The 26,600-nt window shown below is 43.5% G+C and overlaps 1 protein-coding gene across 1 annotated transcript in view; it reads right to left on the bottom strand.

The window, feature by feature from the left end:
* QSOX1 (quiescin sulfhydryl oxidase 1) overlaps positions 1 to 21,181 on the bottom strand; it is a 74,558-nt gene extending 53,377 nt beyond the window's left edge. The window contains exon 1 of the mRNA XM_073643281.1: positions 20,841 to 21,181. Coding sequence (XP_073499382.1) covers positions 20,841 to 21,102 — 262 coding nt within the window. The 5' untranslated portion in view covers positions 21,103 to 21,181. The remainder of the gene's footprint in view (positions 1 to 20,840) is intronic.
* Between the last annotated feature and the right edge of the window lie 5,419 nt (positions 21,182 to 26,600).

Here is a 26,600-nt window from a genome sequence, read left to right as displayed (position 1 = left end):
CTCAGACGCCAGCAAGGTGGAGGTGGGGTACTGGTATGGGCTGGTATCATCAAAGCTGAACTTGTGGGACCTTTTCGGGTTGAGGATGGAGTGAAGTTCAACTCCCAGACCTACTGCCAGTTTCTGGAAGACAACTTCTTCAAGCAGTGGTACAGGAAGAAGTCGGTATCGTTCAAGAAAAACATGATTTTCATGCAGGACAATGCTCCATCACATGCATCCAACTACTCCACAGCGTGGCTGGCCAGTAAAGGTCTAAAAGAAGAAAAAATAATGACATGGCCCCCTTGTTCACCTGATCTGAACCCCATAGAGAACCTGTGGTCCATCATAAAATGTGAGATCTACAGGGAGGGAAAACAGTACACCTCTCGGAACAGTGTCTGGGAGGCTGTGGTGGCTGCTGCACGCAATGTTGATCGAAAACAGATCAAGCAACTGACAGAATCTATGGATGGAAGGCTGTTGAGTGTCATCGTAAAGAAAGGTGGCTATATTCATCACTAATTGTTTTTGTTTTTGCATGTCAGAAATGTTTATTTCTAAATTTTGTGCACGGATATTGGTTTACCTGGTGAAAATAAACAAGTGAGATGGGATTATATTTGGTTTTTATTAAGTTGCCTAATAATTCTGCACAGTAATAGTTACCTGCACAAACAGATATCCTCCTAAAATAGCCAAATCTAAAAAAAAAACCACTCCAACTTCCAAAAATATTAAGCTTGGATATTTATGAGTCTTTTGGGTTTTTGGGTTGATTGAGAACATAGTTGTTGATCAATAATAAAAATAATCCTCTAAAATACAGCTTGCCTAATAATTCTGCACACAGTGTATATATATATATATATATATATATATATATATATATATATATATATATATATATATATATATATATATATATATATACATATATACACACACACTAGATGGTGGCCCGATTCGAACGCATCGGGTATTCTAGAATAGGTATGCGGCTGACGGGGCGCAATTAGCAGAGTGGCGTTTATATTTGGCGCCCAAATCGCTGATTGGTCGCGGTTGCCTAACGCGACCAATCAGCAAAGCGGTGTTTAAATTTGGCAGCAATATCGGTGATTGGTCGCGGGCGGCGGCCGCGACCAATCTGCGCACCGTGTTAGTGAGGACTGGAGAGAGTGTTTAAATTTGGCACCAAAATCGCTGATTAGTCGCAACCAATCAGCAGAGACGTGTTTAAATTTGGCACCAAAATCGCTGATTGGTCGCTGGCCGTGACCAATCAGCAGAGCAGTGTTTAAATTGGGCGCCAAAATCGCTGATTGGTCGAGGCCGCCAGCCGCGACCAATCAGCGATTTTGGTGCAAAATTTAAACAACGCTCTGCTGATTGGCCCCAAAGTCGCTGATTAGTTGCGTCTGACGGCCGCGACCAAATTTAAACCCCGCTCTGCATCGCTCTGCTGATTGGTCGAGGCCGGCGACCGCGACCAATCAGCAGAGCGGTGTTTAAATTTGGCGCCAAAAATCGCTGATTGGTTGCGGGCGGCGGCCACGACCAATCAGCGAATCGTATTGGTGAGGAGCGGGGAGCGGAATCGTATTAGTGAGGACCGGGGAGCGCCGCTGCCTGTGCGGCTACTTCCGCTGCGAGAACCCGGGACATGAGCGACTGCTCGCAGCAGAAGTATCCCGACCCGCAGCGCCGCTCCCCGGTCTTCCCTTCACACCCTAGCCGCTGATCTCCCCACAGTATCCGCATGGTGTTACAAAGGTCCGGACATTTGTGTTAAAAATCGCTGATTGGTCGCTGGCGCTGCCCGCGACCAATCACCGATTTGGGCGCCAAATTTAAATATCGGCCGCGACCAATCACCGATCTTGGCTCCACATTTAAACACCGCTGTGCTGATTGGTCGCCGACGCTGGGCGCGACCAATCACCGATTTTGGCGCCACATTTAAATAGCGTCCGCGACCAATCAGTATAGCGGAGCGGTGTTTAAATGTGGAGCCAAGATCGGTGATTGGTCGCGGCCGATATTTAAATTTGGCGCCCAAATAGGTGATTGGTTGCGGGCACCGCCAGCGACCAATCAGCGATTTTTAACACAAATGTCCGGATCTTTGTAACACCATGCGGATACTGTGGGGACATCAGCGGCTAGGGTGTGAAGGGAGGACCGGGGAGCGGAGCTGCGGGTCGGGATACTTCTGCTGCGAGCGCCCGCTCATGTCCCAGGTTCTCGCAGCGGAAGTATCCGCACAGGCACCGCCGCTGACATCCATGCGGCAAGGGTGTGAAGGGAGAACCGGGGAGCGGCGCTGACATCCAACTGGTCGCGGCCGCTATTTAAATGTGCCGCACAAATCGGTGATTGGTCGCGGTCTTGGCCTGCGACCAATCACTGATCTTGCGGCTAAAGTTAACCACTACTATGCTGATTGGTCGCGGCCGATATTTAAATTTGGCGCCCAAATCGGTGATTGGTCGCGGGAAGCGTCCGCGACCAATTAGCACAGCGGTATTTAACTTTTGCGCTAAGATCAGTGATTGGTCAGGTCCGAAGACGGCGACCAATCATCGAATCGTCTTGGTGAGGACCGGGGAGCTGCCTGTGCGGCTACTTCCGCTGCGAGAACCCGGGACATGAACGGGCGCTCGCAGCAGAAGTATCCCGACCCGCAGCGCCGCTCCCCGGTCCTCCCTTCTGCATGGATGTCAGCGACGCCGGCGGTCCTTCCGCTGCTACCGGCCGGGACATGAGCGCCTCGCGCCGCTCATCTCCCGGCTGCATCTCCGTCCCGCAGATGGGTCCGGCGGTCGGGGTCCTTCTGCTGGTACCGGCCGGGAGATGAGAACCTCGCGGCGCTCATCTCCCGGCTGCAACGCTGCTGAGCTCCGTCCCGCAGATGAGCGGCTAACGGCCGCCATCTTTTTTCTGAAATCCCGCGGCGCTGATTGGCCGCTGCCGGACGTGTGTGTGTGTGTGTATATGTATATATATATATATATATATACATATACATATACATACACACACACACACACACACGCACACGGCCTGGGAGAAAACAAAGTCACAGGTATGTAAGCATTTCTGAAAGCAGAATCAGACATGTAGGATTTAATGTCCATAGTAGAAAAGGTAAACAGTCCTAAAATAATGGGTATAAAACTATAAGCAAGAAAATTGCCCGATGCATATAGAATGTAGCAGTCACTCCATAACCAGAAACACAGGTAGCTACAGTGCTGGTCACCATTATTGGCACACCTTAATTTTTTTCATAGACTGTACAATATTTTCAGAAATAAATGGAAATGTGCCAAAGTTATATCCTCAGGATTTTTTAATTAGTGGTCCAAAGTAATACAACAATAAAACATTGCAGCATAGAAGTTGAAAAACAATTTCAAAGAAGAAACAGAATAAACAGCATGTGCAGCAATAAAGGCACCCCTAATTAATACTTGGTTGCACACCCTTTGGCATTGCGGACAGCCTCTAAACATTTCTTGTAGCCATCTATAAGCTTCTTGTACTTCTCAGCTGGAATTTTCTACCACTCTTCCTTTGCAGGGTCCTTTTTCCCAATTGCAGATTTCAGCTCACCCCAAACATTTTTCAATGGGATTGAGGTCAGGACTCATTGGCCATTTTAAAACAGTCCATTTTTTCTTTTTCAACCAATCCTGTGTACTGTTGGATGTCTGCTTTGGGTCATTGTCTTGCTGGAGGACCCATGATCTTCGACTCAAACCAAGTTTTCTTACACTGGGTAGGACATTTCCCTCTAAAATCTCGATAATTCTGATTTCATGATTCCTGTGATACGGTCAAGGCCTCCAGTACCAGACGCAGCAAAGCAACCCTACAGCATTATGGATCCTCTACCATGCTTAACTGTTGGTAAAGTGTTCTTTTCATTATAAGATTCATTGCGTCGTCTGTAAACAAACCGTTGCTTTGCATTGCCAAAAAGCTCAATTTGTTTCATCTGTCCACAGAACATTTTCCCAGAAGGATTGTGGTTTGTCAAGGTACTCTTTGTCAAAGATCAGTCGTTCTTTTTTATGTCTTTTCTTCAGCAATGGTTTCTTCCTTGGCCTTCACCCATAAAGCTCTGCTTGGTTTAGTGTGCGGCATATGGTACTTGTTGATACCATGACCCCAGACTGCTCCAGGTTGGCCTTTCTGCATCATTTCTGCATCTCCCTGGCAGAAAAAAAGCATGCAGATTGTACATGCGTTTTTCCTGCGGAATACATGCGGATTCACATGCGTTTCGGCATGCGGATTGACAAGCGCTTTCCAGGCGATTTTAGCATCACTTGGAAAGTGCTTGACAACTAGGTCACACTATATAAATCCATGCAAACAGCATGGATTTATATAGTGTGACCGTATAAGAATGTTTAAAAATAAAAAAATAAAGCTATACTCACCCTCTGATGGCCCGGCGTGTGCTGCCGAGTTCGTTCCTGGCTGCCGGGATATCGCGAGACACTGCGCTGAAGGGCCTGCGGTCACATGACTGTGACGTCACCGAAGGTCCTTCAGTCTTGCACGCGAGCAGAGGGAAGGAGACCGGGGGCCGTCAGAAGGTGAATATATCTTTATTTTTTATTTTATTCTTGTTTTACAGCTTTTTAAATGGTACCTGGGTGTGGAGGAGAGTCTCATCTTCTCCACACTCGGGTACCATCCGCACATTAGAACGCGCCAATAATGCAAGTACAAATGCAGTCTTGCGGAATTGGCGCGTTCTAATGCAAGTCAATGGCGGCGAAAACGCCGCGTTTACGCAAAATTAATTGACATGCTGCGGATTTTTGAGCGCAGCGTTTACGCTGCGGAAAAATCCGCATCATGGGCACAGCATATGTGGATTTCAATTGGGGAACATTGCTGCCCTTCTACCATGCGTTTTTAATGCTTTTCCGCGGCGTTTACGCAGCTGCAAAAACGCCGCGGAAACGCATTAAAAACGCATCGTGTGAACTCAGCCTTAGGTTTTTTCTATTTTTCCATCCCATTGTTTTTTTGTTTTAAATTATTGTTTACCATTTGCTCTTTTTTATTTAACACGAGTACTCTGTAAAAAAGGCTGTTTCACTTCATTCAGGAGATATTCCACATTATGTACTTAAACTTCATGGGTGCCAACAAAAACGATGAGCAGAACTATATTCTTGCCTGGCATCTGTTTCATATAACCTATTTTTCGGACTATAAGACGCTCTTTTTTCCTCCAAAATTTTGGAGGAAAATGGGGGGTGCGTCTTATAGTCCGAATGTTGGGGGGCACTGAATATTCATGCTCCTTAATAGCAGCAACACAGTGTAGCCGCGCTGCGGCTCCTGCCCGAATAGCCTGTGCCCGCTGTTAAAGGGCATGAATATTCAACCCCTCTCCACGCCCATGGGCGTTGGGAGGTTGTGAATACTCATGCCCTTTAATAAGCGGGCACACGAGATAGCCGGCAGCAGCAGGAGTCGCAGCACAGCTACACTGGGTGCCGGCTATGAAGGAGAGTGAAGTCACTGCTCCCCACGCACACAGTCCCGGCGTGGGGAGCAGTGACTTCCGGCAGCTGATCTCTCCTTGTGAGCCGCGCATGGCAGTGACGTCATGCGCGGCTCACATGGAGAGATCAGTGCGGGCAAACAGGTCGCAGCGCTGGAGGAGAGAGAAGAGAGGTGAGTAGGAGTGTTTATTTTTTTTATGTGCAGCATAATGGGGATTAGGGGGACCATGCATACTAGGATAAGGATGAGGGGGCCATACATACCAGGATAGGGATTAGGGGTGTCATGCATACCAAGATCGGGATTAGGGGTGCCATGCATACCAGGCTAGGGATGAGGGGTGCCATGCATACCAGGACAGGGATGAGGGGTGCCATGCATACCAGGACAGGGATGAGGGGTGCCATGCATACCAGGACAGGGATGAGGGGTGCCATGCATACCAGGACAGGGATGAGGGGTGCCATGCATACCAGGACAGGGATGAGGGGTGCCATGCATACCAGGACAGGGATGAGGGGTGCCATGCATACCAGGACAGGGATGAGGGGTGCCATGCATACCAGGACAGGGATGAGGGGTGCCATGCATACCAGGACAGGGATGAGGGGTGCCATGCATACCAGGACAGGGATGAGGGGTGCCATGCATACCAGGACAGGGATGAGGGGTGCCATGCATACCAGGACAGGGATGAGGGGTGCCATGCATACCAGGACAGGGATGAGGGGTGCCATGCATACCAGGATAGGGATGAGGGGGCCATACATACCAGGATAGGGATGAGGGGTGCCATGCATACCAGGATAGGGATGAGGGAGCCATGCATACCAGGATGGGGTTGGGGACCACGTATAAAAGGAAGAGGGGGGGCATATATACCAGGATGGGGGATATTTTCAGAACTGGGGGACATTACCCCTATACCAGTGTCAGCAGAAGACGCCCTCCCCCTTAAAAGTGCATCATGAACACATTTTTGGCTTAAATTTTTTTATTTATTTTCCTCCTCTAAAACCTAGGTGCGTCTTATGGTCCGAAAAATACGGTATACAGTGGGGGAAATAAGTATTTGATCCCTTGCTGTTTTTGTAAGTTTGTCCACAGAGAAAGACATGAACAGTCTATAATTTTAAAGGGTAGGTTAATTTTAACATTGAGAGATAGAATATCCAAAAATAAATCAAGAAAATCACATTGTATAAATTATATAAATTTATTTTCATTTTGCAGTGAGAAATAAGTATTTGATCCCTCTGGCAAACAACACTTAATACTTGGTGGCAAAACCCTTGTTGGCAAGCACAGCAGCCAGACGTTTTCTGTAGTTGATGATGAGGGCTGCGCACATGTCAGGAGGAATTTTAGTCCACTCCTCTTTGCAGATCATCTCTAAATCATTCAGATTTTGAGGCTGTTGCTTGGCAACTCGGAGTTTCAACTCCCTCCATAAATTTTCTATGGGATTAAGGTCTGGAGACTGGCTAGGCCACTCTATGACCTTACTGTGCTTCTTTTTGAGCCACTCCTTTGTTGCCTTGGCTGTATGTTTTGGGTCATTGTCTTGCTGGACGACCCAGCCACGACCCATTTTTAATGTTCTGGCGGAGGGAAGGAGGTTGTCACTCAGGATTTTACGGTACATGGCTCCATCCATTCTCTCATTGATGCGGTGAAGTAGACCTGTGCCCTTAGCAGAAAAACACCCGCAAATCATAATGTTTCCACCTCCATGCTTGACAGTGAGGATGCTGTTCTTTGAGTCATAGGCAGCATTTCTCTTCCTCCAAACACGGTGAGTTGATGCCAAAGAGTTAAATTTTGGTCTCATCTGACCACAACACCTTCTCCCAATAACTCACAGAATCATCCAGGTGTTCATTGGCAAACTTCAGACGGCCTGCACATATGCCTTCTTGAGCAAGGGGACGTTGGGGGCACTGCAGGATTTTAAACCTTTAAGGCATAATGTGTTACCAATGCTTTTCTTGGTGACAGTGGTCCCAGATGCCTTGAGATCATTAACAAGATTCCCCTGTGTAGTTTTAGGCTGATCTCTCACCTTCCTCATGATCAAGGATACCCCACGAGGTGAGATTTTGCATGGTGCCCCATATCGATGTCGATTGACAGTCATTTTGTATTTCTTCCATTTTCTTACTATTGCACCAACAGCTGTATCCTTCTCACCCAGCATCTTACTTATGGTTTTGTAGCCCATTCCAGCTTTGTGCAGGTCTATGATCTTGTCCCTGACATCCTTAGAAAGCTCTTTGGTCTTGCCCATGTTGTAGAGGTTAGGGTCTGACTGATTAATTGAGTCTGTGGACAGGAGTCTTTTATACAGGTGACTATGTAAGACAGCTGTCTTTAATGCAGTTGACTAGGAGCGTCTAACTAGTCTGTAGGAGCCAGAACTCATAATGGTTTGTAGGGGATCAAATACTTATTTCTCACTGCAAAATGCAAATAAATGTATCTAATTTATACAATGTAATTTTCTTGATATTTTTTTTTGGGATATTCTATCTATCAATGTTAAAATTAACCAACCCTTAAAATTATAGACTGTTCATGTCTTTGCCAGTGGGCAAACTTACAAAAACAGCAAGGGACCAAATAACTATTTCCCCCACTGTATTATCAATCAGTTTTTTTGTTTTCTTTTTTAAGCACACAACATTGTGTTTCCTAACTTTTTGTGAAGCAATTAAAGGGCACCCACTGATTTAATTTGGCATTATGTAATAATACATTTAACCTGTAGCAGAACAGTAGGAACGCAAGTAACTAAACTATCTCATGTTGGTACATCTGACCATAGGGAGAGGTCATCTATCAAATCTTTTTTTTTTCAGGGCTTGTGCACACGACTGATTTTCTTGGACGAGTGCTATCAGTGGTTTTCATGGATAGCACTCGTACCTATGATATTTTACTGGGCTGTGCATGTCCAATTTTTTTTTACGAGTGGTTTGTGAAAATAAATCCGAGTGTTGGCCCAAAAATCGGTAATGCAAGTCTGTGGGTCAATGAAAAAAAAAATTGGACCGCACTCGGGTGACGCCTAAGTGCAGTCTGATTTTTATGAACCGGCAGAATTGAGAAGGAGGATAACTTTTTTTTTTTTCCTCTCCACATCTGAGAAAAACTGAAGCAACTCTGATCAAACTCTGATGAAGGTGTTATCAAGCTCTCATCAGAATAATTGGACCATTTTTCTCAGATGTGGAGAAAATGGTCACATGACCCTTAAACTTATTTTTTAGGATGAGGATTTGGAATCCAAAGAAGTGGAATACATTCACATGTCTACAGTAAATCTAGTTTTACATTTATATTGAAAACAAAATTAGGCAATTTAATTTTCATTATAAAACATCAAATTTGCTTACATTTCCAGAATAATATTTCTTTGGGGATGACTGATCGAATCATTAGAAGAATACAGAGCTGACCTCATCTGCAGATTTGATTCCACTATCCTGCGGTATAGCTCTGGCAGGAAAAGTACATTACGGCTTCTACTGTAATGTTATATTTCATGACCCTGATAATTATTGTGCATGTCGGACTGTGCATATGTTTCCTACCAAATACCACCAGACATGAAATACAGGTTGTGACCAACTTTTTCCATTCCACGTTTGCAGTCTGATCCATCACAGACGACGACAGGAAATAATTTGACTTTCTACGAAAGTCATTTGTTCGCACATTCAGGACTAGACGGCGTTGCGTACAGTACAACAGTTACATCGATGTAACTGTTCACAACAAGGGAATGGTCTCAGCCTGGATCTGACAAGTACGCCCATTTATATAATTTTCTGCCATACTTAAAAAAGCTGGAATATTTGGTTTTCTGCATTACAGCATAATTCCCTACATGTGCATGGCATTCTCTGTCCACGGGACACATCAATCACTGGTGACTCACTGAATTATAGCACATGTCTTACTAAGGAGATGCCCAGCGCTGCCAACAATACAGATCTCAGTAGTAAAATGCTCCCGTGATATTAAACTGCACACTACCATTTTCAGGACTTTGGCTGGTCAGTCAGTTTCCAGTATTTTTGCAGCTGCATACTTGCTAAGTTCACGGGTGGTGCAATATAAGAATTCATGCTCTCGGGGGTCTACACTTCAGGGTGAATTCACGTGCAGACTATTTATTTCAGAAATGTCTCCATTTATTTTAATGGAGCATGCAGAAACACATATGTTTGCCACCAAATCAACCTTGTTCCAATTTATGGAACTGATTTTTAATTTCAGAAATTTCCCCAATTATTAACTCGTTTGCTATCTAGGGGGTGTATCTTCTGTCTGCTCTGCCTTATTAATTACCCTCTTTTGTAAAGACCATGAAAATGAGAACTAGATAAAAAACACACACACATTTGACAACACTATTCTTGATTGAAAGTATCACTAGCCTCTTCACCATGTTTTACCACGGTATCAGCATTTCCCCTGATGAAGCCAATGCCCAGGCGAAACATGTTGGAGAGGCATCTGATTATTGTGCTAATTAAAAATTACGCTTTATTAATGGTTTGGAAACAAGTGGATTTATTGTGCCCTTAACAGAAACATAGGAATTTATGCCCCTTAACAAATCAGGTGCGTCTTATACCAGCATGGCATTTTATTAGGTCTGGAATAAAGTACACCAGTTTTAATAAATCTCCCCCACTGTCTGAATATTACGATTTTTTTTCTGGGAAGTATATCTAATCACTGTACAGTAATCAGATGTAGGAAAAACTAACAGGAGCTCAAATAAGCTACTGAATGGTATGTCTGATTACAAAGCTTGTTGTTAACTGTTTCCAGTGACACCCGGCAGGATTGTGAATACATCTCTGGGCTCTCGGGAAACATCGTCGGATCAGTGCAGAAAAGGAAGTAAAAGATGATTTCATTACACAGTATGGTACACAAGTGCAATAAAAGTTTAGGAGATTACGTCTGTAAATTATCTGACATTATGAATACTTTTCAGTCCCAAAGTAATTATTTACCAAGGGCTGACATTTTCAGATCTGATTTTGCTGAGAATTTATGCAAACACAGATTTCTTCCCTGGAACAAGTGACACTACATTCCGTATTTTAAGGTTATGTTCACACATCATGTTTTTTTCCACGTTCATTTTCTGCAGCAAAACCTGATCTCTTGCCAGGAAGTTGTTCAAGAATTTTGTTGCTGTTTTCTTGCTTTTTTTTTGGTGTTTTTTCAGGGCTTTTCCACTGTCCTTTTGACTCTGTTATGCATGTACATAAAGATTAGTGAAAATAAAAATCTCATTCTGGTTTATGCACAAAAAACGCTGAAAACTTGACACCTGCGTTTTTGGTGCGTTTTTTTCACTCCTCATTACTTCCAATGGATGAAAAAACACTGAAAGAAGTGACATGCTTATCTTTCAAAAAAACATGCAAAGCACAAAATCCTGAACAAAAAAAAAAACCTATGATGTAAGCATGAGATTTCTAGAATCTCATACACTTTGTTGGTACTGCAAAACAAAGCTGAAATATCGCAAAAAAAAAAAAAAGCATCAAAAAACGCTGAAAAAAACCATGATGTGTGAACATAGCCTATGAATCCCACACTGTCCCAGTGATAATACTTACATGTGGACAATCTATTCCCCAAACTATAGGCATTTCCTCCCCTTACAAGGCACAAGTAACAGTTTCACATCACTCCACATAAAAAGACCTTTTCATCGTGTGCAAACACCATAAGGGTATATTCATTTGGAGCAAATAAAATTAAGATTTTCCATCCAAATTGGCATGTGAAAAGTCCTCAGCGTGTTACAGTGCCAGCAAAGTGGATGGGATTTTAATAAATGGTGACCAATCAATGGCCTTAACGGTTATGTATCATCAGTGTCGGACTGGGGTGCCAAGGGCCCACCAGTACCATTGACTTTGGGGTTCTACTGTTCTAGTATAAGCAGATATTATATTATCCTTATTCTCAAGTTTCCTTCTGCTTCTATCGATGTAAATACTTGTATGCCAAAAATGACAAAAGTATTCTTGGGGTGATACCTTTATTGGCTAACCAGAAAATAAATAATATATATATATATATATATGAGCCTTTGTGCTCTGAAAGCTTGCATATATATATATTTTCTGGTTAGCCAATAAAGGTATCACCCCAAGAATACTTTTGTCATTTTTGGCATACAAGTATTTACATCGATTTTTCTGGCTACCACAATATAACTTTGTATTGTACTTCTGATTCTATATAATAAACTGGTCAGTTTGTTAAATGAATGATCAGATGCCACTTATGTCTGTACATAGTGAATCCAACATATTGTGCCAATTATTGCTCATATAGAGAGGTGGAGAGCCCACCGGGGAATTTACCTGTTTCCCGATGGGCCAGTCCGAGGCGGAGTGCCATACTTGGAAACATCACGGCTGAAGCCAGTGAAAAGCTAAGGCCACTGCCCCACTATCTGTGTTCGGTCAGTATTTTTTCTCAGGAATGGGAGCCAAAACCAGGAGTGGGTGATAAATGCAGAATTGGTGACTTGTTTCTATTATACCTTTTCTCTGATTGTTCCTCACCTGGTTTTGGCTCCCACTCCTGAGAAAAAAATGCTGACCGAATACTGATAGTGGGGCCGTGGCCTTATGGCGATCATGTCATGATGGGTGGGAAGTTATCACTTTCAGTATCAGTATCAGCATGGGCCGCCTATGCAAAGAGGCTGATTTATTTGATAAAATGCCAGTAAGAATTGCCCATTTTAAAAAGGAAAAACAAAATCATGGAAAACCTCATTAACCATCCGCCTGCCAGATCTTTGTAAGACAAAAGTTTTACTATGTGAAAAAGACTAGAGACTTCATTCATGCTTATGGGAAGCAGATGTGTCTTCACCCAGACGTCGCAGAACTGAGCGTCCATGTGTTACGTGCAGATTGACATCTTTATTATGTCAGGTCATTTTCTGTCGATGTCTAATAAAGTTCCAAACCGACTTGCCACAAAAAGTACAGGTCTACGTTTTTTTTTTTTATTATTATTTCTCAAATGTAACAATGCAAACAGAGTTCACTTGTATTGAAATTGTAGCAGATTTCCCAACCAGATTCCAAAGGCGACTGGCTGGGGACCAAGACACCAAGTCTGTAGATAGGAAGGTAAGCATATAGATTGTTTATTTCAGTTGCAGGAAAACAGTAAGGACTTCGGCGTTAAAATCACATGAGTTGGCAGAGATATGCCACCGTAAATTTTCTTCCAAATCAGTATGTGCGCCCTAAAGAGGATCGATCGCATCAGCCAAAATGTACTTCTTACGACTTGGCCCTTTAAAAGGAGTTCATACTGAAATTTTCTGTTCAGTTATAGTCACATTTACGGATTCTGGGGCACGACCACAGAAGAGTGCCTGACACAAAGGAGGCATTATTCATGCCAGAAGCAAAATATTCCTGGAGACATCCCACAGCTGGCCAAACTACTAGAAACTTTCCAAAAACTATTTTGCATTCTTATAACAGACTGCCCCAGATCCGGAGACTGATCCAGACAAAACCTGCATGGTGCGCTGTCAGCAGTCCTTGAAATGAACATATAGAAAAAACAAACTAAAGATTCTTTTAACATTTTTCTAATGTTTGGACATACTGGCATCTCCTAGATGTCATCCAAGAAAGTGACCATTATATGGCTAGAAATGACAAGTGGATTGTGAACACAGGAAAGGCAGGATGATTATGGGTGCCACCAAAAAAGTAAAATGGATAGAAGAAAATAGGTTTTGTTGCATAAAAAAACGTGTTTCCAGAGTTGGAATATTAATGACATTATTAAAGGGGTTGTAAGGGATTAAAGGAGTTGTCCACTACTTTCACATTGATGCCCTATCCTCAGGATAGGGCATCAATGTATGATCGGCTGGGGTCTCGCACGTGGCACCCCCGCCAATCAGCTTCTACCGGGGCCGGCGGCTGGAAGTGCTTACCTGCGGTGCTTGGCCGTCCATCTATAGTGGCCACAGCGGGGTACTGCACATCCGCTTCACATTCAATTGAATGTGTAGCACCCCGCGGCGTCCACTACAACTTGACGGCCAAGCACCGCAGGTAAGCACTTCCGGCCTGTGGCCGCCGCCGATCACAGCTGATCGGCGGGGGTGCCAAGTGCGGGACCCCGGCCGATCATACATTGATGCCCTATCCTACGGATAGGGCATGAATGTGAAAGTAGTGGACAACTCCTTTAAGCTATGTGACTGCAGACTTTTGAATCCTCATATCGTGCACATTGCTCACTGTGAGGATTCTCCGATGCCGGGCACAAGACCACAAGTATGTGATTTGCATCTATGCGGTCACGTTCAAACTAGATATGGGCTGCCTTGCTCAATGCAAGTGTATTGAGTGAGGTTGGGCACGTCTAGTCGGAATGTAGCCGGTAGTATGCAAATCACATACTTGTGGTCACATGACCGGTGCACCAAATCAGTATACTTTGCACTGACGAGGGCCAATAGCCCGAAACATTGTGTCTGCAAATTGAGATTCTTATTTGGCTTTTATCTTAAGTCATGTTGCAAGACTCGTTAAAGAGTTAAGAGTGACTTGTAGAATTGAGGCTTTCAACAGGTGGCATTATAGAGTTGAAGTTCTCTTCCTCTCTGAAGAGGCAATTTGAATAATAAGATGGAGAAATTGAAGTTCTATAACCGCCCTGCGCCTCTCTACATAGTCATCTGGGCGGTGCTGCAGCGGTGACTAGTCATGGTCTCCTCACTATTAGCACATCTACTCTTCCTCAGTGCATGAAGCCAGTGCTGGCTCTGTTAAGAGAGGCGTCAATGACTAGTGAAAGTGACACATGGTGGTTTTATAAACTTAATTTTTTTTCAATTGCCGACAGTCATCTACAAAAGTATTTATGAGCCCTTTAGCATCCTGTTCCTGGTTTAATAGCCACAACTGGGATGGCTGGTTCCCTTTAGGGTATGTGCACACGTTGTGTTTTTTCTGCACGTTTTCTGCATTGAAATCTGCACATAACTTTTCTCTGGCAGGAGATTAGGTGCGTCAAAAACACAGGTTTAGCTGCGTTTTTTTCACTGTCCTTCTGTCTCTATTTAGTAATGCACATAAAGGTCTGTGAAAAAAGAGACTCCCATTCTATTTTGCCATCAAAAACGCTGCAAATACGCAGCAAAATACTCAGGTGCGTTTTTTTGCGTTTTTGCTGCGTATTTGTAGCATTTTTTCATCTCCCCATTACTTTCTATGGGTGGAAAAACGCTGAAAAAAACACTGAAAGAATTGACATGTCACTTCTTTCAGCGTTTTTCTAATCACTGCAAATATGCAGCAAACAAAAAAGCAACATGTGGGAACAGTGAATTCTGGTTTCTCATACACTTTGCTGGTACTGCCAGACGCAGCTGAAAATTTACATAAAAATCTGCTGCAAATATGCAGCAAAACACAACCCAACGTGTGTGCACATACCCTTCAACTGGGGAGAAACTACAGATTATGCAGCTTTGTTGTTTTCAGCCCAGACCAAAAATCAGTAACATAGCAAACAAACCTCCTAGGGAAGAGATAACACTGCAGGCTGTCCTGCAAAAACAACTAGAAGAGGAAATGGTTCAGTACATTCTGTATCACAGGCCGGCAGGGGATGGTACATATACCGTATACAGCAGCTGCTCTGTGACGCCAGTCCACCAGTGCTAGCGAGTTACAAGTACAGTATATGGAAAAAAGGGCCAGCAAATTATCCACTTTGGACAGGATTTCTTCTGCTCAACTCTGTTCTCTTTCATCCAAGTCTTTGGAAGGATTGTAACAGCTACACTATGAATACTAAGTAATAGTGCATGGGTCATTTGCCACTTTGTTTTGGTCCTACACATAGATCCCTACAGACAAAGTGTCATCCACATTAGAGGATCTGCACCAGCTCAGCAGGTACATGTTTAGTTCGAAAGGGAATTTAGGCTCATTTGTAAAATGTTTCATTTTACCCTTCACCATTGCTCTCATGCAAGCTGGCTCCAGGACTTGTAGGATATTTTGGTCTACATAAATTATCACCAGTGGATTGGTAATAGTCATTACGTCAGTGCGGGTCCCACTGCTGGTATCCCCCAAAACTACCCTGAAAGCAGGCAGGAGGATTTCAACGGAGCAGCTGATTCCTCATTAGAACAGCACAACAGGGCGCATGTGCAAAGACAAGAGTAGTTGGTTCTACTCCTTGTGGGCGTGAGTTCTACTCCTCATGGGCGTGTTCTTGCAGCCAGAGCAAAATTTGAGGCAAAAAGTCCCCTATTACTTATGATTAGCAGAGGTCCCAGCATTGGAATCCACATTGATCTAATATTTTTGACCTTCTCAGTGGAATAAGTAATAATTTTGATTGGAATCCCTTTCTAATCATCCGGGACAATTTCAGCATGAGTCGGTTAGTTCTGTTATCACGCAAGGTGTAGGAAAGACTAAGTGCAACACGAAGGGAAAAGGGGGCGGAAGCCAAACACTGGGGAAAGGGGGAGTGGAGACACCTAGGCAGATCTTATAACACCCTGTCTACCCTACCGTCCCTATATAGGTTCCACACCTATCGCCGAGCAGAACCCTAAACCCTGTATGTCCCTAGAGCTTGACCCTATATAGGGAGGTTGAGGGGGGGGGTAAGCACTGATCAGGCCCCACTACAAACTAAAGACAACAAGGTAGACAAACAAAGGGGATAAACTTAGCTTGGGCAGACACCAGAGGAGTAACGCCAACTGTCCTCCAAGGGCACCAGAGAAAAAAACAGCCAACTGCTAGTGCTTCAAGCATGCATAAAGGTGCATAGAAGTATCACCAGCAATTGCCTGGAGAAACCAGTTTTTAACTCCCATGTAAGGTTGTGTCAATCAGCGGCAGGAGGGAGGTCGCCGCTAGGTCTTAAAGGAAGAAGTTTTAAGAAGGTGTCTGCAATGCCAAGCACAGTGACCTTCTACAGTCAGATCGAGAGTGACTGTCTACTACATCTGACACACCCGTGACATCGGTACAGACGCTTTACGTGGACTGAATTTAGCTCACGTTTCAAGATTTACAGAAGACAAATAGTGATTCAAAAAAAACTTCAAACTACACTAGATTTCAAAATGAAACTTGTCTTGCAATAGTATACTCTCACCGATCCCTCCAGAGTGCTTTTAGAAGGAATTTGTTTGGTTTTCTGAAGCAGTTTTGAAGAGTTTTTTTGACAGTGACTATTTTGAAGCAGATTCCATCAGTATCCACTTGAAAGAAATGACGTACACTTTTTTTTTCCCACCAAGCATTATTAAAAATTTTAAAAACTGAACATGTGAACGGCAAAGTGATTTTACAACAGATATGAATAGGAAGAATCTTTTAAGTGTTCCTTCAGGCGTTTTTTTTTTTTTTTTTTTTTTTTTTTAGAGCAGACTTACTCCAAAGAACTCCTCAAAACACTCTGCGTGCACACACTCCATCAGTGACATTCTGTATTCTTGACACAGGCAGCGATGAGGAAGCAGTGAACGTATGGAGACAGCGAAATTTCAACACACCAAACATTTTCGCACGTTCACACAACGCGTTCCTGATGTTTTTGCCGCAATTTTCTTAAAAACTCAGTAAAATCGATTAGTTATTTTTGGAAAATCGCAGCAAAAATCTCAGAGAATGACTTGTGCAAAAACGGCTTTAGTAAGTGTTACAACTACAGGGGATTAAAGTGACCCTCGTCCCTGGATATTAAATGTGACTATACATTTCTAATATATTGTCCCCATACCTAATGCCTGCTGCTTTGATATCATCCCATTTTCTTCTCAAAAATAGATGCTCCAGAGGCATGGGGAGCGTTGGGAAAAAAAAAACAGAACCACTCCTCCCCTAACTATCTTTTTGTGTTGGATGGACCAGTGCCAATGACGACAGTGCCATCCTGTGGCAAATTAAATGCAGAAGAGACATGGTTAAAGGGGATCTGTCAGTAGGATTAATCCTCCTAAGACGTCTATATGAGCATGTTGGTCATAGGAAGTTGAATAAAATGATATTTTGATATCTGCGATCTGATGTCTTATTGCAGAGGAATCCACATTTTTCTTAATATGTAAATGAGTTGTTAAGATCTATGGGCCGGACATAGATCTCCCTAAGAATCTGCCTCCAGAGCTTATTTTAAATGATCAGTGTCAGACATGTAGATCAGGAGAGCAGACTGTCAGTCATTACATGTCTCACACTGGTAATGCCCTTTTCATTTAAAATAAGCTCTGGAGGCAGATTCTCAGGGAGATCTATGTCGGCCCATAGATCTTAACAGCTCATTTACATATTAAGAAAAATGTGGATTTTTCTGGAATAAGACTTCTGATCGCAGATATCAAGGTAACACTTTATTCAACTTTCTATCAACTGCCTGCTCATATAGACGGCTTAGAAGGGTTGATCCTACAGTCAGATTCCCTTTAAGACTTTCCACAGCACTTCCCATGCTTCTGCTGTGATCATTTTGGCAAAGTAAGCAAGACGGCAATCTGAGAGATAGAGGTAAGACCAGCATAGCGGAGGGCATTAAGGTGACTATATGTCAGAAATATAGGGTCGTTTTAATTGAAATCTACATTTTAAAAATTGGATAGGTCAATAATTCAGGCGATGCAAAAGGGTATTTGGCTGGAGGACAAGAGTTGTCCCTTTTGATACTCTTTTGACAACAGAAAATTTAAATGTTTATGTTATTTATAATGTAGCACATCACAAAGAAAAACAGGAACCAAGAACTGAAAAACAGTCTGATGTACAACGTCAAACAGAAAAGTTTCCAGGAGGTTGTCACAGCCCAATGACGGTAAATGAGAGAACGTCAATCATTGCACTAAGTATAAGACACTGAGTAATTAGAAATAGTTATAAGATGATATATCAAAACTAATGAAAATAAGGAGTAATTGCCCATAGCAGTCATACAAGTTATTGGAATACGATTGTCTAGCATTGTATTGGCCTGATTTCCATTGCAACAATTCTAATGTATCGAATCCAACTTGTTTGTAAATATCATAGAGTGGGAATACAAATGTTCAATGTTGGTCCTGCCTGGGAATACATCACGGAAAACTCCTGACCACCGGATGGGAAGGCTTTAATGAGATGTGCACAGAGGACAGACAGATGTGTGATAGCTGTGGGTGCCAGCACGACCTGCCCACATCTTCAGAATTGGATTCTCCCGACCCTTCATTTGACTGGAGATACCACGGGGACTTGAATCTATCAGACTTATTTACAAATTGAGAAAATCTCCTATGATGCCTGCTCTGACCCAGAGAGTATAAAAAAGAGATGCCTCTGCGCCAAAGTATCATTTCCATGTCACATTTTTTTATAGTGAATCTTTTCTTGCAGAAAGAAACCTGATGAGGGAACTGCATCACAAAAGAAAAACCCACTGTGTTTTTTTTTCTTAGTTCTGGGTTTGCATATAAGGTATTTCACTCTGCTATGGGCAAATCAATTTTTCATGCTGAAAATGCCTAAAAAACTGTAAGGGTATGTTCACACCATCCAACCTCGCTGCATTTTTTTTTTTTTTTTTTAAATTGCAGTAAAAATTAAAAATTTGTGGCAAAAGGGAGGAAGCGTCACTGACAGAACTACCATCATTAATAATTGTAACATTGGACAGACGTTTAGTGATAATTATGTCTGTTATGCCTTCCTAAACTATTCAGAGCATTTAATATTATTGCATCCGGTAATTTACATACCAGGACGGAGGTATGATGGCTACAAGGGCACATTATTGGGTGTAGAGGATGAAGAAACCTGGAAAAATGGTGGCGAACTCTATGCCCGAGTACAATAACCTATCTACTCCGGTGACCACATATCAATCTGGGAAACCAGGAGCGAACACAGGCAGAAGAGGAGAAGAGGCCCCTGTGCAAGCATAATAGATCACATGATATATTATACATATGTTATTGCAACACATCTATGTTTGGGGGCTGCATATATCTTCTATCTACGTGTGGCCACTACACATATAATTACTAGTGTTGAGAGAGTATGTTCTGTCAGAGTATGCTCGGGCCGAGCTCCGAGTATTTACAGCTGCTCGGTGATATGTTTAAATCGCTCCCGTGTGCATGAGTGTGTTATACAGTTCAACTACCTTTTCCCGTAGATTAGTTGACAATTCTTTTGCTTTCCCTATGACTCACAATCCAGAAACATCAGTGGCTGGATGAAAGATGCAAGAGTCTGTCTGGATCCCAGAAACTCACTCAGCTTTTATGCACACACACTGATTACAAGCAAACAGGTCACAGGTGAGGATGTTACCTTTAGTAGCCATTCAAACCCATTTGTGTGAAATTTTGAGCATGTTATCAGGCCAAAATCACCAGAGTATGTGAACTTTTGATCAGGGTCATTTGGATGTTTTTGGTTGTCATTAAGATTTAAAAAGTGAAAAAACAGTAGTTTGACAATAAATGGCTTCACCCATTTATTGTCAACATTGAGCACAACTGATATATATATATATATATATATATATATACACACATTATAGATATATCACACCTATATGTAGGCATTGTACATTATATCTATCACACCTATAGGTGGGCACTGTACATTATATCTATCACACCTATAGGTGGGCACTGTACATTATATCTATCACACCTATAGGTGGGCACTGTACATTATATCTATCACACCTATAGTTGGGCACTGTACATTATATCCATCACACCTATAGGTGGGCACTGTACATTATATCCATCACACCTATAGGTGGGCACTGTACATTATATATAACACCTATAGGTGGGCACTGTACATTATATACATAACACCTATAGGTTGGCACTGTACATTATATAACACCTATAGGTGGGCACTGTACATTATATCTATCACACCTATAGTTGGGCACTGTACAGTATATACATAACACCTATAGGTGGGCACTGTACAGTATATACATAACACCTATAGGTGGGCACTGTACATTATATAACACCTATAGGTGGGCACTGTACATTATATAACACCTATAGGTGGGCACTGTACATTATATAACACCTATAGGTGGGCACTGTACATTATATACATAACACCTATAGGTGGGCACTGTACATTATATAACACCTATAGGTGGGCACTGTACATTATATCTATCACACCTATAGGTGGGCACTGTACATTATATATAACACCTATAGGTGGGCACTGTACATTATCACCCCTCCGTCTCACCCTTCACATCGTGCGCCAGGATCATCCAGTCGGGTCTGAAGTTCTGGCAGTGCCCGCACCAACTGGCGAAGAACTGGGCGACCCAGCAGCTGGAGGAGTTCAGCAGGAGACCCTGTGCCCCTTTCTCCAGTGACACCAGAGGGTCGTCCTCGTCGTACAGGTGCGCCCGCCCCGGCACCAGCAGCGCGGAGAGTAGTAGTAGCAGCAGCAGCAGTAGCCGCCGCCATGGTCCGGGGACACTCAGCACCGCGGCCGGCATCATCAGTGCTGAGAGCCGGAGAGCTGCACAGGAGCGACATACCGGGCAAGGAGGAGAGAACCGCAGCGTCCACAGAGCGGGGGGCGGGGCCTGGCGATTACCACGCCCACCACCGCCCAGAAGGCGGGAAACCCCTGTGACTGAGAGGACGGCGCCCAGTGCGGGGAGAGCTCCCTCCGTGTATGGGATCCGCTGCCGCGACACGGGTGACCGCAGTTTCCACTTGTCAGCAGGTAGAAGGGTCAATATTAGCTGCTCTTGAGGGTAAAGACATGAAAACCCCTGACCTTATTATGAGGACCGGCCTGACTCTGTCCTGCTGCCAAAATTGAGGCGGATTACTGCCGTTCCGCCGTTGTTTTTTGGCTTTTCTGTTTCGCTATTCATTGTCAGGTATTGATCACTTGTGAGGCCTCTGGTTATTCCGCTTATGTCAACATTTTTATTTTTTGTCCATGGAGCTGTGTGAGGACTTTTTTTGGGTAGATGTGACATTTTGATCACTTTATTGCATTTTTTTCCTGCAGGTGAGGTGACAAAAAATGTGATAATTTTGTTAGACCGGCCTTTACAGATGTGGTAACATCAAGGATTTTTTTTTTATGAAGGAGCGGTGGACAGGGTTATTAAAAAAATAATAATAATAAATATATATATTTTTTAGTTTTTACTTTATTTTTTAAAACAACATCAGAACCAAGATCACTACATGAACATATCTCTATAACCAACATCAGTAAATGAGCGCAGCACCAGATACACCATCAGTACATTAATAAATGACCAGAGCCACTATTATGTATAGCACTACATGACCAAAACCATCAAGAGCCCATAAATTTATCACCAGCACCATCATCAGCGGTACTTGGATACAGAACCACAATCAGTATATGAATACAGACCATTATTAGTATATAAATACATTACCAGAACCACCATCAATATATGAATACAACACTAAAACCAGCATCAGTACATGAATACAGAACCAAGCCTAGGTACAGCGATTAAATGCAATGTCACATAAGTCCCCACCATAAACCTACATACATACACTGACGAGCAAAAGAGTAACAATGTTTTGAACATTTGACTTTCAGGCTAGATATCTCACCATCCACATCAGCTTTGACCGTGACACTACCACCATTTTATAGACAATCATCTTGGCTATGTTATACATCTATTTGACTTGCAACAATTTAACATGATTATTTATGCAGATTCTTGTCATGTCACTGCATTGTTACTGTTTTGTTCCTGGTGGTGGTTACGAGCTTGCGTATTTTGGCCAAAATATTGATTAATACCTCATATGTATATTCATTTTTGCACTTTTTTTATTCCAGGGTGCAGCCAGGCCCATCAGTGCTGGCATTGTAAACTGGGGTGCCTGTTCTCATGGGGTGCACTTGGATAGTACCGGGCAGCCCGCCTAAATCTAATATTATGGGCGTTAATTAATAGGCTGTAAGCCGGATACTGTGCACTATCCAAGTGTGAACAGCACCCTATACAAGCCTTTTTGTGTGCAATTCAAATACTAAGTAGTCACCCCCTCCATGAAATGGAAGGTTGTGAGTGATTGTCTCATCAGTATTTTGCACCTGTGTAGCCTCCATTTTTATATGGGTCTGCTGCACCCTGGTAGTGCATTTTGGTCTGAAGATCTGAGCAGGTAAATACTGCTGCTTATTTTGCTGTGTTTTTTTCTGTTTTGTTCCTGGTGGTGGAAAAATCTTTCTTCCTGTATACTACAAATTACAACCTGTTCTCACGTTCCCTAATAGCTCAGTGTGTTATTAGGTTGATTCCCAAAGGAAAGCTCATTGGTTTGAGTCTAGGAGCAGCCATGAAGAATATTTCCCAAGAAAAGAGAAGCTGCATCATCTAGCTCAGTGATATCGGCCTCTCAGCCAAGAAAATTGATAAACTGCATCATGTGAGTGTGACACCCCAGGGGTCTGGTTGCCACAGTAATAGAGATATTATGTCTGAGAGCAAGTGGGAGGTTTCTCTGGTCAGGAGCCCTAAGCATGCAACACTGCCCGCCCAGACTTGGGAGGGGAGGAATCTGCCCTTATAAACTGGGTCTGGGGCGGGATTAAGACAGAGACAGAGCCTGCAGAACAAGCAGAGCAGTCAGAGCCTGGAGAGGGAAAGTGAGAACAGGAGCTCTGTAGGAGCAGCAGCTGAAGGCCGGGGGCTGTGAGCAGAGATATAGCTCGCCCTGGCTGAAGTTACTAAAACCGGACACAGGAGTCCGAGGCTGTGGGGACTGATATATACCCAGCAGCAGAAACCAGCTGGCAGGGTATTCCAGGTCCTCTGGCCATAGAAGCCCGGAGGCTCAGTCACAAAGAAGGGACCAGCGCCGCCATCCAGGAGCGGGGGCTAACAGAAGGCCCCAAGTCACCAGCCATACGGGTGAGCACCACACGGCATACTCAGGGACGTGGGCTACTTGTAACCGCTGACAGCAAGGTAGCCAGGAAGAGTGAAGATAAACGGGGAGGCCTACAACTCCACCTGGCCAGGGGAACTCCTGCTTGCTCGCAGACTGACCAGGCCCCTTATACTAGCCAGTACTCCCGGGAGGGTCTGCCTTGTACCATCAGTAAAGACCCTGAACTGCACCTCACGTCTCTGTGATTCCTTGCCGCACCAGCACCATTAGCACTGGGACCCTCACACCATCACTCCCATCATCTCTCACATTAGCTGCCCTGAGGCAATACTTCTCCCGTGGGGAGTTATCCCATACTCGGCTGCGCAAATAACATCAGCCTCAGCGGTCGGCAGTGCAGCGGCGGTCCCCACTGACCGCAATCCACGGGTGGCGTAGTCGGACATTTGCTATACATTAAGACTGCCACTGGTTTGACCACCCTGGGCACGGACCGGGTCACCGCCACACGGAGACTACAACCCCCAGCATTCTACAACAGGCCCGGTTCCGGGTTCCCCTGCACAACACAGGCCCAGGGGGTGCGTCATGAGCGCCATGACAGTTGGAAGAATATAAAATGAAGTCCGTCCATCCATTCAAAAGCCAAGAGGTGGACATCCAGACAAAATATCAACAAGTCGGCTCATCACAAGGTCTATTAGTTCTTGCGCAACAAGCACAGCAGTGGAGGTGGCTCATATGAGTCATAAAAGGGATATCACAAACGTCCATGCAAGCACCGCGCGACACACGTTACGCAAGTCTGGAATGGGGGTTTGAAAAAAAGGTGAAGATGTCTCGACTTCAATATCGTCATAAGAAGCGTCGGCTTGAGTTTACTAAAAATGGATAGTAGAAGATTGGAAACGGTTAACTTGGAGCGATGAGATGAAAGTCAATAGACTAGGCTCTGATGGGTGGAAATGGGTCTGGAAGAAACTAGGGAAAAAAGGGGCTAACAGATCGAGAAATTGAAGGAATTGTCAAGTTTGGTGGAGGAAGCCTGATGAAATGGGATTGTTTCACAGCCATAGGTGTTGGATAGTTGACCAGGATTGATGGTGTTCTCAGTGCTGAGCTATATGTGAGCATCCTACAAGACGAGTTACTTTGTAGACTCGAGTACTATGGGTATGAAAAGGACAACATAATGTTCCAGCAGGACAACAACCAAAGTATATTTTGCAAAGAAATGGTGTCCACTCCTAGCTCACATTATTTTCCGTCAGCAAGTAGAAATCTTGAAAAAAGAGTTGAAGCATAAAGTATGTCAGAAAGTTGCAGAACTTCCTATAGCACACTTGTCTGCTCAGTAATCACCATCTGAAACTACATGTAACACGTCCGATTAAAAAAAAACGTACGCGCGAGACAGTACATTTTTACTATCCGTGTGGGTTTCTTTTGGCCGTCCGTGTGTACCATCTGTATAATATGCGCCGTAATAGAATGCAGAATAAAAAACTACAGATTTTTTGGTGTTAAAGATGTGCAAAGAAAGAGATAGATAGATAGATATGGGATAGATATCCATGATATATACAATTAGTGCCTTGCCTGTGTAGCTTACTGTACATGGATCAACCTAATAAATAGATTAGCGAGAACCAGCAGCGGTTGTTTGCAAAGATTATGGAGCCTCTTTCCATAGTCTTTGCATGGAGGATTTGATGGACTTCGCTGGATTCCCTGGACTACGTCAAATTCAGTAGACTACATCGGACCTGCATGGGATTTTTCTTTTTTAATACAGTGGAACCAGAGAAAGTGTCAGGGAATGTTTATTTAAATAAACCACACATAGAGGTTGATCCAGCACTGCAAATAAAATATAAAGCTTTTATTTCTTCATTTTAAAACGTGTCACAAAAATGTTTGTACTTCATCAGTAAATTGGCAAAATCAATGGAGGAAAAAATCCCAGAAAGACTAATTCTCTCTGAGATTTTTTTCCTCCATTTGATTTTGCCGATGTACTGATGATGTCACGCAAGGTGTAGGAAAGACTAAGTGCAACACGAAGGGAAGGGGAAAAGGGGGCCCAGACTTTAGGGAAAGGGTGTAGTAGGGACCTCATAGGCTGACCTATATCACCCTGTCTCCCCTAATGTCCCTACATTGGTTCCGCACCAATCGCCGCACAGGAACCTCGCCCTGTCTTTTCCTGGCGTTTGGCCCTGGCTAGGGAAGGGAGGGGTTAAGGGCTAATCGATCCCCACTGACAACTAAAGACAACAAGTGGGAACAAACAAGGGAAGATAGCTTAGCTTTAGTCAACTTCAGAGAGATGAACACACGTCCTCTTAGCACCAGAGAGGAAGAAGTAATGCACTTGCTCCAAGCCTTCACAAGGGGTCATGTGAGTATTGCCGGCACCTCCCTCTAGCAAACAGCAGGTATTTATACACCCAGGCGAGGGTGTTAATTAGCAAGAGGAAGGTAGCCGCTGGGTCCTAGAGAGACAGCTTCTAAGAAGGTGTCTGTAATGCCAAACGAAGAGATCTCCTGCACCCAACTGCAGGGCGACTGTCTGTCACTTCTGACACACCCGTGACAGATGATGTCCAAACATTTTTGTGACGCATGAAAAACACAAGGACAAAGTAAAACAAACGTATAAAAATACTCTGTTGTAAAAAAGTAACAGGAAACAGCGAGTGGCTAGTAAAAAGGTGATAAAAAAACAGGGTATTTGGTTGACACGTTTTTTTCAAAAAATGTATACTAAGCCGCTCTACCAACGTCAAGGTAACCCACTTCAGAGCAGTCCCTAACTGATGTAATAAAAAACTGATCATGTGTATAGTACCTATATGAGCAGATCTGACAGGTAATGTCCATGTGGACACGCTGCAGAGGACGGCATTTATGTGCATGGCCCACAAGGGAGGGGTGGAGACCTCCCTAATCTTGCAAAAGCAAGAAACAAATTGAATACAAACAAGTATTCATTTTTGTGACGCATGTTTTAAAATAAAGAAATAAAAGTTTTATATTTTATTAGAACTGCTGGATCAACCTCTATTTGTGGACCGTTTCTCCTTTGGAA

This window comes from Phyllobates terribilis, unplaced genomic scaffold, assembly GCF_046119375.1.
Source record: "Phyllobates terribilis strain yellow unplaced genomic scaffold, ASM4611937v1 Scaffold_8__6_contigs__length_399053987, whole genome shotgun sequence".
Taxonomy (NCBI): domain Eukaryota; kingdom Metazoa; phylum Chordata; class Amphibia; order Anura; family Dendrobatidae; genus Phyllobates; species Phyllobates terribilis.
The sequence above is the reverse complement of the archived record's forward strand: the minus strand, read 5'-3'. Positions and strand labels throughout refer to the sequence as shown.